Source organism: Schistocerca gregaria, chromosome 7, assembly GCF_023897955.1.
Source record: "Schistocerca gregaria isolate iqSchGreg1 chromosome 7, iqSchGreg1.2, whole genome shotgun sequence".
Classification (NCBI taxonomy): domain Eukaryota; kingdom Metazoa; phylum Arthropoda; class Insecta; order Orthoptera; family Acrididae; genus Schistocerca; species Schistocerca gregaria.
In genome coordinates this window covers 560,548,077-560,572,843 of record NC_064926.1, presented here as the reverse complement: position 1 = coordinate 560,572,843, position 24,767 = coordinate 560,548,077, and the positions used below count along the sequence as shown (strand labels likewise).

The window sequence follows — 24,767 nt, the reverse complement described above, 5'->3', positions numbered from 1 at the left end:
ACTGCTAACAAAGATTTTGGAATGAAAATTGTTTCGTCTGTTTGTTTTTATTTGTGCCCAGTAAAGGCTTTTCCATTCTTCAGGTATTCTGAAACGTAAACCAGTTTTCGCTTTCAGATATTTGGTCTCCCTTGTGGAATTCTCCTTGGAAACACATGTTCTAAAATCTTAATTCTATCTTTGTTATATTCTAAATGTATGAATTACTGCTTTGTATAAATGTGTTATGTTAGTTTATTATCTTCAATACTACAAAAAAATTGTATACATCGTACTTAGAAAACTTCCATCAGCCAAGTCGATATTTAGAAAACAGTAGCTTATCTTAGAACCTCAAAAAATGGTTCAAATGGCTCTGAGCACTATGGGACTCAACTGCTGTGGTCATTAGTCCCCTAGAACTTAGAACTACTTAAACCTAACAACCTAAGGACATCACACACATCCATGCCCGAGGCAGGATTCGAACCTGCGACCGTAGCAGTCGCACGGTTCCAGACTGCGCGCCTAGAACCGCGAGACCACCGCGGCCGGCTTAGTACCTCAAAACTTTCGTAAAAATATAACTGTGTCCATAGATAAACCATTTGTATGTGAACAAAAACTGTCAGTCGACAACATGGCGGATAACGCAGTGCGCCTGTGTAAAATACGCGATAAAAAGTGTTTGTGTTGTTGCAAAAAAGAAGAAAAGGCAAGAAAAAACAAGGAGAGGAGAATGTAAGTAAACTGAACAACTGTGTGTGACTTTAAATTCGCGAAATTGAAGTAAATGATTGGAATCGTTGCTTTTGCACAGGCCTGCTGCAGCGTCCAAACTGCTGTCGAGATTGTACTACTGTAGTAACTGAAGATCCATGTAATTTGCCAACTGAAGATGGGTGCAAACCCGAAATGCATATTGGCGTAAATAAAACGCATTAAAAAGTGGCTGGTTTCCGTATTTTTACAGTGAAACATCCAGGCTCTCGTGGGATCTTCACAAGATGTCACGAAAACGTAGCAGACACAAAACCAGGATATGTGCTATTCTTAGTTGAGCGAGCGCTGCGACTTGACAGCCGACAACGCACTTCGACACTGTGCCTGCCTTCCTTCATGAGCCACCTTGACCTAGAGGTTAACATTGGACACGGTTGCGTTCCGTTCTTTTCCGTTGGCGGCCTGTGTGAATGTTGCTACTTGAAATGCATTGTGGACAGTTTTCATGATCATCCGTTTCATCCAGTGTTCAGCAGCCTTTAACGTAGATATTAGTGCTTGGTCTGCCAGTCACCAGTTTTTCTCCCGATCACACCTAAATCGTGTAGCCAGAATGTCCAGAGGCGAAGAGAATACCTCTGTAGTCCAGTGACACAAATGTTGGTGCGATTTTATTACCTTGGAGAAAAATTAATAGCCGAGGTCGCATCTGGAACTCAGTCCAATCTTAGTTATTAATCTTCTCCATAGCAGTTACAGATCGCTCCTTCTTAGCTCCAATTATGAGAAATTTCAGTTTACTATCTTGGTCAGCGACCAGTTCAATACTTACCCCCGCTACAAATCGCAGAGTGAATTTCGGGGACTTTCGACATAAAAATACAAGCACGTGGTCTGTGCAATATTTAACGAATACTACCAGCCGTGTAAATGTGCTTCAAATACAACGCCGTTTCCACTTGGGGAAGTGATAGCCCTCACGGGAAACATTTCAGTAATGGTGTTTACGTTCGAGAGCTCCGTCCTTGTCACCAGGAGAGTAATGCATAAAGCGCGCCTGTCCGCCAGGTGTGTTTACGAGCTGACCTTCCACTTTGTTTGTGTTGGTTGGAGCAGAGTTTTCGCTTTACTTGCATTGTTTGCGACCCCATTAGTGAACGTTTTCTCTGTTTCCAAGGCATTGTGTTTGCTGATGGTAATCTTCACAGATTCAGGAAACTACATGGCGTCTATAATGGGAAAGTAGACTGATGCCTGACAGAACTTTGCAATAAAGGTGTACAAAAACAAATCTACAACAGTGCCGACAGATAAACTGGACAGGCGGAGAGACGAGACATTGAGACAGGGAATACATGTGTAAATAGAAGATAAACTTCCTCTCACACTACTTCACAACTGCCAATCAGCGTCCATAATATGACCCTATCGTCAAAGTACAAAAATACGAAATACACTAATAACATAAAATTGATTCATTTAAAATGTCTGATTAACAGATAGTTAATATATGTAAAACTTATTTATATTTTAGATAAAAACGGTAAACTACGTTGTGTAATAGCTGTGCCCTCTATGGGCAACCTTAATACTACTACAGTGTCAGTTACATACCGAGTCGCCTACATCACAATTGCATCTTTGTTGGATGTTGCAGAATCGTCTTACTTTAACTGTAGTTTTCATAGCAACATTCTTTATAGCAGTAGGGTAGCAGCCAAGAGTACGTTCCGCATTATGTATGTCTGAATAACTGATGAGACCGCTGATTAAATATTTAGAACTCATCGATATAATAATAATCAAAGTCAATTTAATAAAATTTTATATGTTGTATAGCATATTTGTCATACATAGCTTTTGCCATGGGTATAACTAATCTTATATTTTAAAACATTTCCTTAAGTACAGAACACTGTCTCAGCAAAAAATAGTCGAATTCATCGAACTGTTAGAATTTGTTCTGAAATATAATTATTTTTCTTTTAACAATAAATTTTATTGCAAAAAGATGGACTGGCTATGGGTTCCAGTATATCTGGAACCATAGCAGATATTTTTATAAATCATTTGGAAAAAAAGACTCCTCGTTAACCCGCAACATCCCGTGGATAAAATTGTATATTACAAACGCTATGTAGATGATAGGCTGCTACTTATTGATGGACAAGAAAAAGAAGTTGCAGAAATGGTAAATAAATTTAACGAGTTACACGGTAAAATTAAATTCACTCTAGAAGAAGAGAAAAATGGTGAACTGCAATTTCTCGACTTAAGTATTAGGAAACAAAATGGTAGGCATGTTTTTAAAATATTTAGGAAACCAACCACAACTGATGTGTTGATACAAAATAATTTCTGCCATTCTAATCGCCAGAAACTTTCCGCTTTTAGATCTTCGATAGATAGAGCCTTTAGAGTCCCTATGAATGAAGAAGACAGACTGACTGAGCTGAACATCGCGTAACAACTAGCCAGAGCTAACGGATATCACCAAAGCGTTGTCAATAAATTAATACGACAGGAACAGCGCGCGCGAATGCTAGGAAGAATACCGCAAATAATATTACGAGAGTCACATTACCATACTTCGGTGATATTTCGCAAAAAGTAGCTAACATTTTCAAACCTTCTAAAGTTGATACCGCTTATCGGATCAATAATACGCTACGATTTAAACTAAGAAATAATTTACAGCAGCAAAGAGATAAATATGGGAGAGCTGGGTCTATAAAATTTAGTGTAACACGTGCAAGGCAAGCTATGTAGGCCAATCTGGTAGTCCTTTAAAGTACGTTACGAAGAACATAGCGATGCTTTCCGGCTTAATAATTTCGAAAAGTCAGCTGTAGCCATGCATATTTGGGAAACGGGACACCCCATGTTGGGAATAGATCAGGACCTCGTTATTTTACATAGACAGGACAAAGGCAAAAAGCTGGATCTACTAGGACAGCTGGAAATTACGATACATAGCGGGGATAATCAGAACACACTGAATGAACAGCTAACTGGTGATACAAATAACTTTTTCAAACATTTCACTGGTTTCTTTCAGTAACTACATTTTTAGCAATTGGCAGGAAACCATTTTCTGCGGTCCTAGGAACATGTATAAGTCATCTGTTTGTATGGACATCTCTGTGACTTCCTTGTTTACTTGCGCATGAGCTCACTCGCGTTTGTTGTCGTGTTTGGCTACGTGGAGTGTGGTACCAATGAAGACGCACGGGCGGTTACGACGATAGAGAAGAGAGCCATGTGGTTAGACGTTGAACACCATAGGCGACACCATTTTAGAATTTTTTTATGTTTTGACGTCTATGCGGAGATACACCTCGGAATACACGGCTGCAACAAGGGAAGCAGCCACTATGTTTTAATTTTATAAATTTTATTGTGCCTGGTGCATGTTGCATTTTAGCGAGTTTTAACAGGTTCTTTTACTTTTTATAATTCTGATGATGGAAGCTTGACTTCCTAAACGCGTCAGTCTTAGTGTTTTACACTATAAACCAGTGGTTGAGCCGATATATTTTTTAACATTGAAATTGACAACCACGACCTCTCATTCAGTATGGATAAAATAAAAAAAGAGTAGGTGATTTTTATTGTAAAATTTCATCAAAAAGATCGTAAAAATATTTTTCGTGAAAATGTAATTGTTCATTGAGCAACATTGATGATTTGGTTTTCAAATGAGCATATATCTCGATTTCTTCTAAGATATTCATAAGTAAGCCTTTATTTGCATAATGAAGAACTTGTAGATTCTGCTCTACTGTCCCCTCAGCATGATTGTTGAATGCCATATGACGGCTGAATACAGACTTTGTTCGTTAGGTACCCGACGTATGTTCTTCGTACCTTACTGCAAAATTTCGACCTGTTTGGCGAGATATTTGTGTTGTGATCAAGACTGAACTTTAGTTAAAATATAATTATCTATTGATCACTGTATTCCAAAAACGTTTACCAAAATTGTACAAGTCTAATGGATGTTAAAAATAGAATCCCAAAGCCGAAATACGTCCTTCGAAAAAGTAATTTGTTTGAGAAACACACAAATATGTAAACAGTGACGATGTTGATCACAGATTCTTTTTGAAATGCTTGAAACTATGTTTATGAACTGTGGATTCTCGAGAAAAGATAGCGGGGCGTAGTTCGTATAAATACTCTATTAACGACTGTCTGTCCCATTCTATCTGTGTAAGCGTATGGAGTAAAAATGGGTAAAAAAGTGAACTTTAAGAAGCTAGGTACTGTATTCCGTTCTCCAGAACGAAATAGAATCGAATACACGTCCTGGAATCTAACGATCGTAACACCACATCCTCATTGGAAGTTCTCCAGTTGCGTTCGTTTATGCAGTTAAAAGAAGGATGAGTACTATCCATGTGCTACCTAGACACTGTAATGCTGAAATAGCATGAAAGCCTACTAGATTAGAAACTAATGTTCTGTGAAAGATAGACGGATTTTTTTCTTTGTCAATAAGGCATATGAACTGTAAGGAGTCTTTTTTTTTTACCTATGTCCTATTGAAATTATTGCAAATTGCCTGTTTTTTTTTAGTTAACTAAGGATAATTCTTGACGTATGCAGAAATATACACGAATCGTACATCCATTTGAATCTGCGCGTTGTGGCGAAATTACTCATCACTATTCCTTATTTTTATTACAAATTGTTTTCGCAGACAAACAAATAATCGATTTGATGCACAACATTGGTTGAAACTATATTTTAATAAAATAAAAAAAAATTCGGTTTGAATGGGGATTGAACTCGCGACCGTTGTAACATCAGCTAATGACGCTACCGTAAGACCATTGGTGCCGACCGCTTGAGTGGCCTTCATGCTGGTAGAGAAGCCTGTCCAAACACTTTGTTCGTTCGGTGGTATTTACCTGGTTTCTTTTGGGGGGGGGGGGGGGGGAGGAGGCACCGATAAAAGTTGCTGCCGCTTTCTATGCCAGTAGCCCATTAACAGTTTCATTATTTTGACAAGCACACGTTTCCAAAATATTTTACTTTCTTGAATTTTTTTTATAATCTATTGTGAAGTTCGATCGGATATTTCGTAAAGTAATTCTTAGTGCGTGTTTTGCGAGCATAATAGATTGCATGATTTTAGTACTTACAATGTAGCGTTGTACTTCTGTAAAGAGTGAGCGTAGCAGTGGCGTTGACAGGAAACATGGCACAAAATGGAAAAAAGTCTGAGAAATTTGGTCTCGTTTTGCTCAAAGGAAACGAATACTCCTCCGAGAACTAAGACCATGCGAACCGAGGCCGGTTCTCGAGAACAGACTGGAATGGGAAACTCAGTCGTTCACCGATTGCCCAACGCTTATCGGTCGAGATAGAGATAAGTGTCATGGCGGGCGGTGAGTAGCGTGCGATTCCTCGGCTCGCCAAGTTTCATCAATTTGTGAAGGTGTCCCAGCGGGGTGCTGGTGTCCGCCGCGTGTATAGTGCAAGAAGGAAGTGCGCGTGTGTTGTGTTGTGTTTGATCGTGTGCGACGGGTGGTGAATGCGCTGAGATGGGAATTGCGACCGGCGACAGCGAGGAATGTGGCGGGAACAACGCAGGCAGTGCGTGCGCACGCTTGCTGGCGCTGGCGGCAGGTGGAGCCCCGCCGGCCGGTATCTGCCAGATCGTCGGGGAACAGGTGAGCCGAGGCTGGGCAGAGGCGCCGCTGCGACACACACACACCTAACTGCGTGGTTGCACAGTGATGCTTAAAATTCTTCTGGGAGTTCTACTGCGTCATTGTATAAGAGACTCATTTATAAACTATACGAACAATTGGTCGACCGTATTACATCGATCTTGCCTTGAGGAAGGCCGTTGCAATACGGTCGAAACGCTGCTGTTTTACACTTCTTCGTTGTTCTTGTTGTTGTCTCCAGTCCAAAGACTGATTTGATGCAGTTCTTGCTACTCTATCCTGTGCAAGCTTCATCATCTCCCACTGCCTACTGCAACCTACATCCTTCTCAGTCTGCTGAGTGTATTCATCTCGTGGTCTCCCCCTACGATTTTTACCCTCCACGCTGCCTTTCAATACTAAATTAGTGATCCCCTTCTTCTAGCCAAGTTCTGTCACAAACTCCTCTTCTCCCCAATTCGGTACTTCATTAGTTTCATGCTCCCCCCGTCTAATTTTCAGCATTATTCTGTAGCACCACATTCCAAAAGCTTGTATTCTCTCCTTGTCTAAACTATTTATCGCCCATGTTTGACATACTTGTATGGCTACACTCCATTCAAATACTTTCAGAAAAGCCTTCCTGATAAATCCATTCTCGATGTTAACAACTTTCTCTTCTTCAAAAACGCTTTCCATGCCATCGCCAGTGTACCGTTTATATCCTCTCTACTTCGACCATCATCAGTTATTTTGCTGCCCAAGTAACAAAAGTCATCTACTACTTAAAGTGTCTCATTTCCTAATCTAATTCCCTCAGCATCACCTGATTTGATTAGACTACATTCCATTACCCTCGTTTTGCTTTTGTTGATGTTCATCTTATATCCTCCTTTCAATTCACTATACATTCCGTTCATCTGCTCTTGCGGGTCCTTTGCTGTTTCTGACAGAATTACAATGTCGTCAGCAAACCTCAAAGTTTTTATTTCTTCTCCCTGGATTTTAATTCCTACTTCAAATTTTTCTTTGGTTTTCTTTACTTCTTGTTCAATGCACACATTGAGTAACACCGGGAATAAGCGGGAACAGTGTTCCACTCCCTTCCCAACCACTGCATCCCTTTTATACCCCTCGATTGCTATAACTGCCTTCCGGTTTTTGTACAAATTGCAAATTATAAATAGCAGTTGGTTTCCTGTATCTTTCCCTGCCGCCTTCAGAATTTGAAATAGAGTATTCCAGTCAACATCGTCAAAAGCTCTCTCTATGTCTACAAATGCTATGTTGTTAAGTGTGTTGTGCAATGACGCGCAACACCACCTACAGGAATGTTAATCATCATGACACTGGCCACGGAAGTCTACGTAGTTATGTAAGCGTGCACAAATTCTTCGCTCCTCCACACGGTTCAACCATGTTTTTACAAACATTTTAATTTGCAGAAATTGTCGCGCTCAGACGACGATCCACAATCTTTGACATCCTTGTTACTAAAAACTAAAAATAAAAGAGAGAGAGAGAACGTGATACGTAAAGTAGAGAATGGTTAAGGAAACGAAAATATTCCCATATTAATTATTCGCGGTAGACACGCTGTAGAAACTGTTTCACGGTAGTAGTATTGTTTTTCTTCCTTTTTTTGACTTGGTGTACACTACCGTACAAACTTCTAACAGGACCAAATAAAAATAAAATCAAACCACTGACGAACACCTGCACAAGCCTTTCTTGGTAGAATTTTTCCCTATGGATAAATCAGAACGAACGGTCTGTTTTACTTGTCAATAAAAACGTTCTCGAGGCTAGATCGCGTTAATATTTCTTCATTTACAACAACAGGTTTCGACAGACGTTGCTGCCATCTTCAGATCTACAACAAATTTTGCTATCGAACGTGTTCATTTTGAGTTAGAACTTAACGCCAAGTTGACGTCTTAGTGGATGAAATGCGGCACATTATAGAAAGGTTTGCCGTAAATAAAACATTTAAAATAATGTCCATATATGTAGCGCTCGTAGATAATTGTTGTTCTGCTTTCGGTTCACACCCGGTTCAGATGTTCGCGACCATGATGGCTATTCTTCTCTTGTTGGTAGCAACACGGAATAGTTCTGTTGAAGATATATTGTACCAGCAGCTAAGGTTGTCAAACCCAGATATTCGTCTTCCTCCAGGATCTCTTTTCCTTTGAAGTATTTTTTGTAGCAAATCGTATCTCTCTGTATTCCGCATATGTCCTAGATGCAACTTCCGGCATTTCTCTATGTAGGTTAATTTAGGAGTACTGTTCATTTTTCTCAAAACTTCTACGTTCGTCACTCTCTGGGTCCAAGGTATTATCAGAACCCGCCCACAAAGCCACAATTCAAAGGCCTCCAGCTTGTTCTCCATGTTTTTAGTTCAGACCGCTGTCTCTACCACATACAAGATAATTTTTACGTCGTAAAAATCACAGTACACAACAAAATGCACAGGAGAACATTTGTTTACGTAAGCTCAATACGCTCTAATAATTGAAGATCCTCCTTAGACAGCGTATAAGGTTTTGTTACTCTGTAGAAACCGGTTGTTGTAAATGCAGAAATATATATGCACTCTTGGCTTTAGAAAGTTTCTATCTGACTTTGTGCACAAGCACGCATAGTCGAAATTCGATCAATGCTTGCCAAGCGTGTGTGGTCGCCTTATAAAACGCCCCACTGGGCTCGCGGGTTCGGCAGCGGCAGAGGCCAGCGGCAAAACTCGAGAGACGGTCAAGGACAGCAGAGCCGAAGTTAAAGTTTTCGATTGGCGCTGCTTCCGAACGAGTCAGCTGCTTACTGATGTAGACTTTTCCGGCATATACTGCTGACGAAATCTTGTCTGACCCCCACCCCGGTAGCTGCATTAATCACTTCCGCAACGTTTCGATTAGTGTCACTCTCAGCATTTTCTGGTGAAACGTCGAGAAATTGCAATGTAGGCAGCGGGATAGAAGCCCGACAAGACTGTCATGGTTTAAGCAGTGGATTTAAGTACTGTAATTACAAAACTCTCTCACAATTTTGTTAGCGTCACAATTTAGACTAAATAAAATCGAATTGCGCCCTCACCATTACGAATATTTCACTTAACAGTACGATTGTGAAGACAAGTTTGTAAACCATTGAGGGGTGAATGCCGTTGTCTTTCAGTCGATTCTGCCGACGTCGAGGAAAATAAGTCTTCGTGTTGGCTGCTTTTTCTTTGTGCAGGCTTCTTACCTTACTCACAAGGGAACCTCCCCATCGCACCCCCGTCAGATTTAGTTATAAGTTGGCACAGTGGATAGGCCTTGAAAAACTGAAGACAGATCAATCGAGAAAGAAAACATGAAGAAGTTGTCTGGAACTATGAAAAAATAAGCTAAATATACAAACTGAGTAGTTGATGCGCAAGATAGGCAACATCAAGGACACTCTGAGGTCAGGAGCGCCGTGGTCCCGTGGTTAGCGTGAGCAACTGCTGAACGAGAGGTCTTCCCTCGTGTAAAAAGTTTAATTTTTTTATTTTCAGTTTATGTGTCTATCTCTTATGTTTTCATCACTTTTTTGGGAGTGATTATCACATCCACAAGAGAACCTAAATCGGGCAAGCTAGAAGAATCTTTTTACCCATTCGCCAAGTGTATAAGTTAAGTGGGTCGACAACATATTCCTGTCATGTGAGGCACATGCGGTCACCAGTGTCGTATAGAATATATCAGACGTGTTTTCCTGGGGAGGAATCGGTTGACCTATGACCTTGCGATCAGATGTTTTCGGTTCCCATTGGAGAGGCGCGTCCTTTCGTCTATTAATCGCACGGTTTTGCGGTGCGGTCGCAAAACACAGACACTAAACTTATTACAGTGAACAGAGACGTCAATGGTCGAACGTACAGTTCATAACTTTGCAAAAATACAGAAAGTAAAATTTTCACTCGAGGAAAGACTAGAACCAATGACCTCTCGTTCCGCAGCTGCTAGTGTTGATCTCAGACTATCCTCGATGTTGCATATCTTGCCCGTGGACTACTCAGTTTGTATATTTTGCCTATTATTTCATAGTTCCACACAACTTCTTTATGTCTTCTCTTCTCGATCGATCTGTGTTCAGTTTTTCAAGGCCTATCCACTGTGCCAGCTTATAACTAAATCTGAGGAGGGCGCGATGGGGAGGTTCCCTTGTCAGTGTCGTGCGGTTTTTCCGATGCTGCTCGTGGCCTGACGAACCCTTTCTGATGTACAGCTGACAGCAGCTGTGGTCAGCTTGCGAATAGTCGACTGCCTGAGGCTGCTACTGTACGTTTCCTGCAGCCGGTCGCACCACAACTTCTTTCACGTGTGCAAGCACTCAGACAAACGACCGGAGAGTATCACGTGCCAAACATATACTGCAAAATTATAGAATCGTGGCCACTTGCAAGTCTCTTGAGTCTCTTGGTTTTCAGTGCTATTTCATTCTCCGGAAGTTAATACAAATGGGCCAGTAAAATCATCTGGAGGAGGAAGAGGGGGGGGGGGGGGAGGAGTGTATGTCTCCCTTGTTCGCAACTCGTGGTGATCTTGGAAATAACACACACACACACACACACACACACACACACAGTACCTCGTCCCACGCTCCCCATCACGTCGCGTTGATCCCTCACTATCCACTGGTGCCGGAGCAGCGAAAAAAAAATGTAATTACCTTGTGACATAATGCACGTGTACTGTTTCTGTATTTCGATCGACATTAAGCCCTGTTCCGCAAGCACTTATAAGGCATGCGCTAGACTGTACTAGTGTGGTTTCGTCCTTCTCGTGGTGCATGGGAAGAACTATTGTCGCCAAGCCTCGGCGAGAATTCGCATGTCTGTAATCCATATTCGTGCCGTAACAGTCTGCTCCCCAGTTGTACACAGGAGGAAGCGAGCTGTGTGGATGGCTCTTCTAGGAACCTACACTCTCGGAATTTCAACGGTAAACCGCACCGTTATGCACACAAGACAAGGGCTGCCACTGCAGTTCACTGAGCATTGCTGTGAAGCTCCCGGCCGTTCATCGCTCCGATCTCTCCCCACACACGCTACGAGCGCGGTGGGTCGCAGCGTTGGTCACCCCTGAGGAATGCCACGTCATTGTCTGCCGGCACCAGTGGCAGGTAGCGCCGCACAAACTGGGAGAGTGCGGACGTTTGTACGAGCAGCAGTTTGACGGGCGGTCCCGCAAACAGCCTTTCCGAGTAAACGTCGATTCACAGTACATCACGAACCGGGACGTCGAACTATTCCTCAGTGCTATTCTAGTGGCAGCGTTCTCCCATCTCGACAACGGATTGGAAAGACAATGACGTCTACGTCAAATGATTCTCTCGAAGTAAGTTTTGACGTTCCCTGTGGCGCTGCCGGTGGTGGTTGGGGGGGGGGGGGGGTGTTGGCGTCGCATGCTGAGAGCGCAAGTTAACCTATTCTCGTCGAGCTGTCTCGTGTTACAGTCATGGATTTTATGGTTTCGTTTGTACGTAAACGTTGTGTAATTGTTCTCTTTGTTTTCGTGACACACTGCGACTGTTCAATGGCGACTTGGATACTTTCCTTACTAATTTTCGTCCACAAGAGAAACCAAATATCCGCAAGCAAAAAATTATACGAATTTTACGATACACGATACGCGGACAAACCCAAAGCCTATATTGCTCGTAATTAATAAGATAAGTAGATGAAATAATTCTCATTAAAATTATTTTAACTGTGAAACATTTTCTTTTGAAAGGGAAAAATATACTGTTTTTCATAATTTTTTTCTTGTATTTGTGTTCGAACTTAACGTGCAGTGAGGGCTTTTTGTTTCTCCATCTATTATAAGACCTGAATAATTTTTTGCTTTCAGATAGTTAGCCACTTTTCAGTTGTAACTATCAAAGGGAACATATCACAGTCTTTCTTTTTTCAGTCTCTGCTAATAGGCCATCTATTCAGTCTCCTCCTCTGCCTAGCATCTTTGCCAAACTAACTATGTATTTGTCTTCATAATGTGAACATGAAACTAAACGTCTTCTCTAGTAAACTGGAAGTTCGTTATTTCTCAAAACAAAGATATGTTTTATGGAATATTCTGTCGGTTCTTGGAGGAACATATTAATAACTTGGATACCAAGTATGAGCAGCAGTATTTTGTATTGAAATTATTAATTAACGAATATAAGTTTCTTTTATTACAAAAAGTTATTCTTCTCGGAATTAAAATTTCATTTTGAATGAACAAGCTATTACCGGCGTCACTGCCGCTTTGAAGTTTCCCGTCAGCAATGAAAACCGAAAAGAGGAATTATTCTTTCTTGAAAAATGACAAATTACTAAAAGTTCTTTCTATATACCATAATTTGTAAAACGCGATATACTCTTCAGAAATTAAATAGTCTCTTTGAAATTGGAAAATATGCCCGAGGAAGTACGTAATAATCATGTTCACTAAGTATTTCCGTGTCTCTGAAGCTCCATGGAGTGTCTCTCTCTTTGTTACGTTCTCGCATTCAACTCGTCTAACTATTATATGTATACGACATCTTAGGATGTGCCTTGTCCACAATTGCGAGGTGTGTAGGGCACAGTGAGTACGAATAGTTTGACCGTACCTCCCACAGATCTCCCACATTTTACGCAGGATATAAGCGAGGTAATCATTCGCTTAGCTGTTCTCTGTTATACACGTTGCTGTGTATCGAATCATCCGTACGGCGGTACTGTTGATCTGGCCGAAGCAATTCTCGAGTTGTTACGGAGCCTTCACATTGTTTCACAGAATCAAAAGAACCACCAAAACAAAGACTAAGAAACCACAGTATTGAAAACTAGGCCTCTCCATAACGTAACAGAGCGCGGAGACAATATGGCAACTCGCGATGTCGGCAGCCGACGACACGTCCTTCCTTACTGAGTGGACATTGTACTTTTCTTTTTGCCTCATAACATGTTCATGGATATTTAGGATTTTGTTTATACATACTACAGACAACACCTCTAGCATAGCGGGGCTCACCACTGATGACAATAATTCTACTCTAGTCAGTGAGATTCCAGACCGAAGAAGACTCCAGACAGCAGTGGTATACCAACTGATTGTCACCCACTATACCGTCCTACAGCCAGGAGTGGTGGTGTGGGATGCCATTTCTTTTTATAGCAGGATCTCTGTGGTTGTGTTCTGCGGCACCCTTACAGCACTGCCGTTCGTAGACAATATTCTACGCCTCGTTTCGTTGCCCTTCATAAGAAGTAATCTTGGGCTTACATTTCAGCAAGATAATACCCGCCCGCACACGGCGAGAGTTTCCGCTGCTCGTCTTCGTTCCTGCTAACTCTGCCTTGGCCAGCGCGGTTAGCCGAATGTCTCCCCAATTGAGATCGTTTGGAAGATTATTGACAGGGCCCTCCAACCATCTCGGGAGTTTGACGATCTAACGCGACAGTTGGACAGTTTTGGCACCGTCTCTTAGGAGAACATACAACAACTCTGTCATTCAAAGCCGAGCCGAATAACTGCTAGCATAAGGGACAACGGTTGACCAACGCGTTATCATCTTCCTTAGTGTGTGACGCTCTTTCTGTGGAATAAAGCATCCAAGGTTTCTGAGATTATGCAGTTAGCATTCGCTTGTCTGTACACGTACATCTCACCTATCGATTTCCGTCCCATTTGGATAATTCGTTCGTGTAATTAATATTTTCGTATTTATTTTCTCGCAGGCAGTATCATTGTATCGTTAAACTCACTGCAGATGATGCATTATCCTATAATGATGTTACATTTTAAAACAAAGAAGCTCCGTAAGTAAACAGTGAGACCTTGATAAGATTTCATGTTGGTGCAAAAATTGGCAGCTAGGTTGAAATTATAAGAATATAAAATAGCGCACTTCACGAAGTCCGAAAAAGCTTAGCATCCTCTAACTGCAGTATCATTGTGTCACATTTGGAATTATTCAGCTCGTACAAATACCTGCATGTAGCAATTCGTAACGATATGAAATGGAACGATCACAGAGCCTCCTGTCGTAGGTAAAGTGGGTGGTGGATTTCAGTTCAGTGCCAGGAGGATAATGGGAAAACGCAGCCTACAAAGAAACACTGGCGTGTGATCCATCATATAATATCGCTCAAGCGTGAGAAACCCATCCCAAGTAGCAGGACTAACGGGGGATACTGAAGGGACCAGCGTTTGACTGGCTCATGGTAAAGCGTCACTGCGATGCTGCAGAATTTGAACTGGCAGACGCTTGAAGACAGGAACTAATTATCCCGCAAAAGCCAGCTTACAAAGCTTCAAGAACCTGTATTTAGTTCGGAATCTAGAAGCACATTACAAACTCCCACTTAACGCTTCTGCAGGAAGCCCTCCCCCCGGGTAAGGTCAGATTAATTATAGCGCGCAGAGACGTGTTTCGTCAATCATTCTTCTCGCGCTACACGCGTGAATGAAACTGGAACGAACGCTGTGGCGTCGTACCATGGAATGAAGTCTGCGGCGCGCTTTCCATGCTGCATATACACTCCTGGAAATTGAAATAAGAACACCGTGAATTCATTGTCCCAGGAAGGGGAAACTTTATTGACACATTCCTGGGGTCAGATACATCACATGATCACACTGACAGAACCACAGGCACATAGACACAGGCAACAGAGCATGCACAATGCCGGCACTAGTACAGTGTATATCCACCTTTCGCAGCAATGCAGGCTGCTATTCTCCCATGGAGACGATCGTAGAGATGCTGGATGTAGTCCTGTGGAACGGCTTGCCATGCCATTTCCACCTGGCGCCTCAGTTGGACCAGCGTTCGTGCTGGACGTGCAGACCGCGTGAGACGACGCTTCATCCAGTCCCAAACATGCTCAATGGGGGACAGATCCGGAGATCTTGCTGGCCAGGGTAGTTGACTTACACCTTGTAGAGCACGTTGGGTGGCACGGGATACATGCGGACGTGCATTGTCCTGTTGGAACAGCAAGTTCCCTTGCCGGTCTAGGAATGGTAGAACGATGGGTTCGATGACGGTTTGGATGTACCGTGCACTATTCAGTGTCCCCTCGAGGATCACCAGAGGTGTACGGCCAGTGTAGGAGATCGCTCCCGACACCATGATGCCGGGTGTTGGCCCTGTGTGCCTCGGTCGTAAGCAGTCCTGATTGTGGCGCTCACCTGCACGGCGCCAAACACGCATACGACCATCATTGGCACCAAGGCAGAAGCGACTCTCATCGCTGAAGACGACACGTCTCCATTCGTCCCTCCATTCACGCCTGTCGCGACACCACTGGAGGCGGGCTGCACGATGTTGGGGCGTGAGCGGAAGACGGCCTAACGGTGTGCGGGACCGTAGCCCAGCTTCATGGAGACGGTTGCGAATGGTCCTCGCCGATACCCCAGGAGCAACAGTGTCCCTAATTTGCTGGGAAGTGGCGGTGCGGTCCCCTACGGCACTACGTAGGATCCTACGGTCTTGGGGTGCATCCGTGCGTCGCTGCGGTCCGGTCCCAGGTCGACGGGCACGTGCACCTTCCGCCGACCACTGGCGACAACATCGATGTACTGTGGAGACGTCACGCCCCACGTGTTGAGCAATTCGGCGGTACGTCCACCCGGCCTCCCGCATGCCCACTATACGCCCTCGCTCAAAGTCCGTCAACTGCACATACGGTTCACGTCCACGCTGTCGCGGCATGCTACCAGTGTTAAAGACTGCGATGGAGCTCCGTATGCCACGGCAAACTGGCTGACACTGACGGCGGCGGTGCACAAATGCTGCGCAGCTAGCGCCATTCGACGGCCAACACCGCGTTTCCTGGTGTGTCCGCTGTGCCGTGCGTGTGATCATTGCTTGTACAGCCCTCTCGCAGTGTCCGGAGCAAGTATGGTGGGTCTGACACACCGGTGTCAATGTGTTCTTTTTTCCATTTCCAGGAGTGTATATACACTGAGGAACCAAAGAAACTGGTTCACCTGCCTAATATCGTGTACGGCCCCCGCGAGCACGCGCAAGTGCCGCAACACGACGTAGCATGGACGCGAATGATGTCTGAAGTAGTGCTGGAGGGAAGTGACACCATGAATCCTGCAGGGCTGTTCATAAATCTTGAAGAATACGACGGGGTGGAGATTTCTTCTGAACAACACTTTGGAAGGCATCCCAGATATGCTCAACCATGTTCATCTCTAGCGAGCTTGGTGGCCAGCGGAAGTGTTTAAACTTAGAAGAGTGTTCCTGAAGCTACTATGTAGCTATTCTGGACGTGTGGTGTGTCGCATTGTCCTGCTGGAATTGTCCAAGTCCGTCGGAATTCACAATGCATATGAATGGATGCAGGTGATCACACAGGATGCTTACGTACTAGTCACCTCTCAGAATCGTATCTAGACGTATTAGGGGTCCCGTATCACTCCAACTGCACACGCCCCACACCCTTATAGAGACGTCACCGGCTTGAAGAGTCTCCTGGTGACATACAGATTGTCTCCATATCCGTACACGTCCATCCGCTCAATACAACTTGAAACTAGACTCGTCCGACCAGGCAACATGTTTCCAATCATCAACACTCCATTGTCTGTGTTGACGGGCCGTGGCGAGGCGGAAAGCTGTGTGTTGTGCAGCCATCAAGGCTACACGAGTGGGCCTTCGGGTACGAAAGTCCATACCGATGATTTTTCGTTGAATGGTTCAAACGCTGACACTTGTTGATGGCCGAACGCTGAAATGTGCAGCAATTTGTTGAAGTGTTGCACTTCTGTCACGTTGGACGATTCCCTTCAGTCGTCGTTGGCCTCGTTCGTGCGGATCTTTTCTGGCCGCAGCGATGTCGGAGATTTGACGTTCTTCCGGATTCCTGATATTCACGGCACACTCGTGAAATGGTCGTCCGGGAAAATGCCCACTTCATCGCTACCTCACAGATGCTGTGTCCCATCGCTCGTGCGCAGACTGCAACACCACGTTCAAGCTCACTTAAATGTTGATAACCTGCCATTGCAGCAGCAGTAACAGATTTAACAACTGCGCCAGACACTTGTCTTATATAGGCGTTGCCGACCGTAGCGCCGTATTCTGGGTGTTTGCATATCTCTGTATTTGAATATGCTTGTCTGTACCATTTTCTCTGGCGCCTCAGTGTGCTTTTGAAAGCTGCATTTAGGCAGCTACGTTTCGCCATCTGATAAGTTTGGTGCGGGCCGTTAGACTAGTCTGCTGAGACCGCGGGCACCGGTGCCCACGTGCAGTTGGGGCTGCGTGGAGATCTCCTGTCCTTTTAGTTTAACATACAGCTGTGATTACTTCTTGAAATTATGACGCATGAAATTTAAAAATCGAGAATTATATAATTCCAACTTTTCAGATGAAAAGGAAACAGAAGATATCAACTATTAGTGTTGGAGGCAGTTGCCGCCCCCACCGGCGCTGCTCATGGAGAGACCACCTCGGTCCCGGAATGCGTCCTCCAGCACGACCGACGTCTGTGGGTCGTGCATCCCATTGTTCGTTTATTACACGAGATCATTCACGTCTCGGATGCCAGCCTCGATTCATCACAGGCATAACTCTTGCCATATTTAAGTATTTCTGGTGTTTTTATACTGTGTGTGTAATGAGCTTGATTATTTGTGTTGCAATGTTTCTACTTTAATATAGTCTAATTAGAGGTTTATCGTGGCACCTAGTACAATGCGCGGCGACGATCTACCGTACCTAGTAAACTAACAGGTTTCTATTCTGATCTGTCTGTGTATTACCATATCATCATTTAGTATCGTTATGTATTCTGGACGTGGTATTGTTCATTTGCCTCGTCGTCGGTGTTAATGTCACAGGAGTCCGTAGTCTTTACGTGAGCTAACCCATTCGCCTGTCCTCTAACTCTGTGTTGATATAGTCTTATTTCTTTATAATGGTTGACATTTATTTATTTATTTGCTATAATTACTCCACTACCTATATAACACTTTGTAGGAACAATTACTACTGTGACAGTGTGTTAACAATTAGAATTTCTTTCTAGTTCTTTGTTAATATAAATACAGGTTATAAAATAAAATCGGAAAACATAAATAAATAATGATTAAAGAGAATCCAATTAGTAAAGAAATGTGTGAGGGGAGTTAGCGAAAGACATAATTTGTCCCTGAAATCGCAGCTGTTTCAGTGGCGAGGACTCGGGAAAACTCCGAGCCTGTTAGGCAGTAGACAGCTACCAGTGGTGCAACGACGCGGGGAGCGGTCCACTCAGTTTACTCATGTAAATCCGTCCACAGCTTACGCTGAACCGTCTCGGTTGCAGTGTCTTGCGAAGAAACGCAGAGCAGAATGAGATTTTCACTCTGCAGCGGAGTGTGCGCTGATATGAAACTTCCTGGCAGATTAAAACTGTGTGCCCGACCGAGACTCGAACTCGGGACCTTTGCCTTTCGCGGGCAAGTGCTCTACCATCTGAGCTACCGAAGCATGACTCACGCCCGGTCTTACAGCTTCCCCAAGGCTGTGGCTAAGCCGTGTATCCTTTCTTTCAGGAGTGCTAGTTCTGCAAGGTTCGCAGGAGAGCTTCTGTAAAGTTTGGAAGGTAGGAGACGAGATACTGGCAGAAGTAAAGCTTCCAGACCGGACGTGAGTCGTGCTTCGGTAGCTCGGATGGTAGAGCACTTGCCCGCGAAAGGCAAAGTTCCCGAGTTCGAGTCTCGGTCCGGCACACAGTTTTAATCTGCCAGGAAGTTTCAAACGCAGAGCAGTTTGACGTCGCGGGGATTATGCAGGGTGAAGAAACATTGGCGCACCCGGACATCGCAGCGTTATTCCTGACATACTGCCTATGCAAAAATGTCTCTCACAAAATTTCGACCGAGCGAGGTGGCCCCGTGGTTAGACAGTGGACTCGCATTCGGGAGGACGACGGTTCAATCCCGCGTCCGGCCACCCTGATTTAGGTTTTCCGTGATTTCCCTAAATCTCTCCAGGCAAATGCTGGGATGGTTCCTTTCAAAGGGCACGGCCGACTTCCTTCCCTAATCCGATGAGACCGATGACCTCACTGTCTGATCTCCTTCCCCAAAACAACCCCACCCAACAAAATTTCGCCTTGTTTGTATTTCGGCCCGTAAATGGGCGTTAAAGATAACAAACGGGCAACGCTGCTACCACATCTACCGCAACTCCGTCTGTCAGCAGATAGGACAGTTCTGTGCAGCTGGTGCAGTGGATAGCGCTTTAGATTGCCATGCAGGAGGTCGAGGGCTCAATTCTGGGTTGATTGCAATGGTTCAAATGGCTCTGAGCACTATGGGACTTAACATCTCAGGTCATCAGTCCCCTAGAACGTAGAACTACTTAAACCTAACTAACCTAAGGACATCACGAACATCCATGCCCGAGGCAGTATTCGAACCTGCGACCGTAGCGGTTGCGCGATTCCAGACTGTAGCGCCTAGAACCGCTCGGCCACTCTGGCCGGCTTCTGGGTTGATACTTACTTGCTTTTATTTGCTAAAAGTAGTCTGCGTGGTACGGTATCAGGCCTCTTCATCATTGTGTGGCGATTACAGTGGGTCTCCTACAAAACATTTGCAGTTACGTACTACGAACATAGAAATGGAAGTACATCGTTCTCATTGGTCTGCTTTCAAAGAAACCTTTTGCATGTCGTGGGAGCGGAATGTTTCGTGCCACTGCGTCTATTTGATTCCAAACTCGTTTTCTTGTACCCTCTCCGAATGGGCCCATCTAAATTATTTCAATAGCATGTTCCTAGCCCTAATGGTAACGTAAGGCCCTAACAAAATGTAATGCACCTGAACTTGGCAAGAGTAGCAGTTTGTATTACTCGATGGGACAATTGGGGGAGGGCGCACACAAAACGAGTTTTGAATCTAGTAGATGCAGTGGTGCTTAACAATTCTCGCCCACGACTTGCGAAAAGTTCCATTAAAAGCTGACTAACGAAAACTATTGTATTACCATTTCTGTGTTTATAGTACGTAACTGCAAATGTTTTGTGGAAGACCCACTGTAATCGCTGTCTCGCGATTAAGACGCCGGATATCGTACCACACAGACTACTTTTAGAAAATAAGAACAAACATAATCCTCGACCGAGAATCGAACCCTTGACCTCCGGCATCCTAACCCAAAACGCTGTCCACTGCACCAACTGCACAGCGTCGCTGCTAGATGCTGACAGAGGTAGTTGCGGTACACGTGATTACTGTGTTGCAAATTTCCGGTCTTCGACGTCCATCCATTTCAATATTCAAGAGAGGGAGTAGGAGAAATCCACTAAATTACAGACCGTTAGTATTAACGTCGATATGCACCAGGATTTTGGAACATATATTGTGTTCGAACATTATGAATCACCTCCAAGAAAACTGCCTATTGACACACGGATTCAGAAAACATACTTTCTTGCGAAACCCAACCGCTCTTTACTCGCACGACGTGTTGAGGAGTATCGACAGGCTTTTCGTATTGATCCCGTATTTCTGGATTTCCGCAAGGCTTTTGACACTGTACCACACAAGCGGCTTGTAGCGAGATTGCGTGCTTATGGAATATCATCTCAGTATTGCGATTGAATTCCTGATTTCCTGTCGGGGAGCTCACAGTTCGTAGTAATTGACGGAAAGGCATGCAGTAAAACAGAAGGGATTTCTGGCTTTCTCCAATGTTATAAGCCTTTTGCTGTTCCTTATCTATATAAACGATTTGGGAGACAATCAGAGCATCCCTCTTAGCTTGCTTGCAGATGACGCTGTCGTTTATCGACTAGTAAAGTCATAAGAAGATCAAAACAAATTGCAAAACGATTTAGAAAGGATATCTGTGTGGTGCGAAAATTGGCAATTGACCCTAAGTGACGAAAAGTGTGAGGTCATCCACATGAGTGCTAAAAGGAATGCTTTAAACTTCGATTACATGGCTAATCAGTGAAATCTAAGGGCCGTAAATTCAACTAAATACCTGGGAATTACAATTACGAAAAACTTAAATTGGAAGGAATACATAAAAATTATGCGAGGAAGCCTAACCAAAGACTGCGTTTTATTGGCAGGGCACTTGGAGAATGTAACAGATCTACTAAGGAGTCCGCCTACACTACACTTGTCCGTCCTCTTTTAGAATACTGCTGCGCCGTGTGGAATACTTTCCAGATAGGACTGACGGAGTACATGGAAAAAGTTCAAAGAAGGGCTACACGTTTCGTATTATCGCGAGATAGGGGAGAGAGTGTCACTGAAATGATACAGGATTTGTGATGAACATCATTGAAAGACAGGCGTTTTTCGTTGCAGAGGAATCTTCTCACGAAATTCCAGCCACCAAGTTTCTCCTCCGTATGCGAAAGTATTTTGTTGACGCCGACCTACATAGGGAGAAACGATCACCACGACAAATTAAGGGAAATCAGAGTTCGTACGGAATGATACAGGTGTAAGTTCTTCCCGCGCGCTATACGAGATTGGAATAATAGAGATTTGTTAAGGCGGTTCGATGCACCCTCTGCCAGGCACTTAAATGTGATTTGCAGAGTATCCATGTAGATGTAGATCAGGTGGTACTTGAGTGGGGAACGCCCGCACCGGACGGGCCTTTGTGTGGGGCGGCCGCGGGTGCGGGCAGTGCGTGATACATGCGTGTCCGACTTGCAAGGCGGCGGAAATTAGCTCCGGCTGCGGCGGAAGCGACGCCGGACGCCGGAAGTCGGTCGTCGGCGCCTCCTGCACAGGCCGCCGCGGCGTGAAGCAGGGCAGGGCGCCCGTCTGTAGCCGGCGAGCGCAAGTAGTTCAGGCTTCTGCAGACAGATACAGCTCCTGTCCGCCCTTTGCTGGTCTCAGGCATTACGGCGTTTCTCCAAGAAAACCAGCTTCTCTCAGGGAGTCAACAAAATAAAAACACTCGGGTGAACTCACGGCTTGGTTTATTACTTCGCAACACTTTGCAAACAATAGATGGCTGTAATACCACACACAGAAATAGACGACCAACTAATAATCGAACAAAATCACTGTGTATTTTAGAATTGGATCGTCACGATTGTGTAGAGTGAATATTGTGTGGTCGTTGTATATTTATGTGAGCACTTACCTTCTGCAATGGCTATCGTCCAGGCGTAAACTCAGTTTCTTCAGGATCTGTAATTAGTTGCTCTGGGTCTTTATGTCGAAATGATTGAGAACACTAATGTCATTTTAACAGCCTATTTATTGCCAGCTTTTCGTGTCAGCAACTGCAATATTTGATATAACTTTCAAATCAGTTCCATATAAATTCGATCTTGATATCACGGCCTTATGACGATCATCAGTTAACATTCCCGTAGTAACATGCCCGACCTCTTTTTCTTTTCAAATCCTATTTCGAACGCATTACATGCAGTAAAGACGCGAGTAACAAGTTCAAAGATTTCAGAAATCAGACATACGTTCAGATTATCTTCAGTAAGATGAATATCCTGTGTTCTTCAGACAGCATCTACGAAATTCTAATTTAATGTAATATCTTGTTACATTAGAACATTTTTTACTTCACACGGTATCATCCAGATTATTTCCATTCAAATTGATCTTGGCAAGTATCAGGATGATTACCTTTCCGGAGTGATCGAGTGAGGTGGCGCAGTGGTTAGACACTGGACTCGCGTTCGGGAGGACGACGGTTCAGTCCCGCGTCCGGCCATCCTGATTTAGGTTTTCCGTGATTTCCCTAAATCTCTCCAGGCAAATGCCGGCATGGTTCCTCTGAAAGGGCACAGCCGCCTTCCTTCCCCATCCTCCCCTACTCCGATGAGACCGATGACCACGCTGTCTGGTCTCCTTCCCCAAACCAACCAACCAACCTTTCCGGAGTCAACCTGTTTATATAAATCGTATTAAAATGTTTTCATAATGTATAAAACGGGTAGTGAAGTGGCAGATCATGATGAAAATAACTTAGAAACTGTGTTTTTGAACGAAAATTTGTAGATCGTGACAATTCGACCAAAAATGGTATCAGACTATTCATCTACTAAGAATCCTTTATCGAACGAGTTAGCTTAGAAGTATGAGACAACTAGGGTTTGTTTGAAGGTGTACGGGGAAATTCAGTTTACGTAGATTTTCGAAAGGCGTTGTCACTGTGGCAAGTCGTCGGCTACTAACGAAGACGCGGTCATGAGGAGTGTCCTCGCAAGTATGTCGCTGGCGCTAGAAATACACTCCTGGAAATGGAAAAAACAACACATTGACACCGGTGTTCAGACCCACCATACTTGCTCCGGACACTGCGAGAGGGCTGTACGAGCAATGATCACACGCACGGCACAGTGGACACACCAGGAACCGCGGTGTTGGCCGTCGAATGGCGATAGCTGCGCAGCATTTGTGCACCGCCGCCGTCAGTGTCAGCCAGTTTGCCGTGGCATACGGAGCTCCATCGCAGTCTTTAACACTGGTAGCATGCCGCGACAGCGTGGACGTGAACCGTATGTGCAGTTGACGGACTTTGAGCGAGGGCGTATAGTGGGCATGCGGGAGGCCGGGTGGACGTACCGCCGAATTGCTCAACACGTGGGGCGTGACGTCTCCACAGTACATCGATGTTGTCGCCAGTGGTCGGCGGAAGGTGCACGTGCCCGTCGACCTGGGACCGGACCGCAGCGACGCACGGATGCACCCCAAGACCGTAGGATCCTACGTAGTGCCGTAGGGGACCGCACCGCCACTTCCCAGCAAATTAGGGACACTGTTGCTCCTGGGGTATCGGCGAGGACCATTCGCAACCGTCTCCATGAAGCTGGGCTACGGTCCCGCACACCGTTAGGCCGTCTTCCGCTCACGCCCCAACATCGTGCAGCTCGCCTCCAGTGGTGTCGCGACAGGCGTGAATGGAGGGACGAATGGAGACGTGTCGTCTTCAGCGATGAGAGTCGCTTCTGCCTTGGTGCCAATGATGGTCGTATGCGTGTTTGGCGCCGTGCAGGTGTGCACCACAATCAGGACTGCATACGACCGAGGCACACAGGGCCAACACCCGGCATCATGGTGTCGGGAGCGATCTCCTACACTGGCCGTACACCTCTGGTGATCGTCGCGGGGACACTGAATAGTGCACGGTACATACAAACCGTCATCGAACCCATCGTTCTACCATTCCTAGACCGGCAAGGGAACTTGCGGTTCCAACAGGACAATGCACGTCCGCATGTATCCCGTGCCACCCAACGTGCTCTAGAAGGTGTAAGTCAACTACCCTGGCCAGCAAGATCTCCGGATCTGTCCCCCATTGAGCATGTTTGGGACTGGATGAAGCGTCGTCTCACGCGGTCTGCACGTCCAGCACGAACGCTAGTCCAACTGAGGCGCGAGGTGGAAATGGCATGGCAAGCCGTTCCACAGGACT

General features: G+C 44.7%; 1 protein-coding gene across 6 annotated transcripts in view; it reads left to right on the top strand.

The window, feature by feature from the left end:
* Positions 1–24,767, top strand: part of LOC126281932 (neurobeachin) — a 2,071,601-nt gene that overhangs the window by 315,236 nt on the left and 1,731,598 nt on the right. For 4 of the 6 annotated variants that reach the window (XM_049981275.1, XM_049981274.1, XM_049981273.1 and 1 more), the window contains exon 1: positions 6,109–6,380. The exons of 1 other annotated variant lie outside the window; for it this stretch is intronic. In XM_049981275.1, coding sequence (XP_049837232.1) covers positions 6,252–6,380 — 129 coding nt within the window. In that variant the 5' untranslated portion in view covers positions 6,109–6,251. Of the gene's footprint in view, positions 1–6,107; positions 6,381–24,767 lie in introns of those variants that run through there. One more of the 6 variants, XM_049981272.1, reaches the window with a different exon arrangement.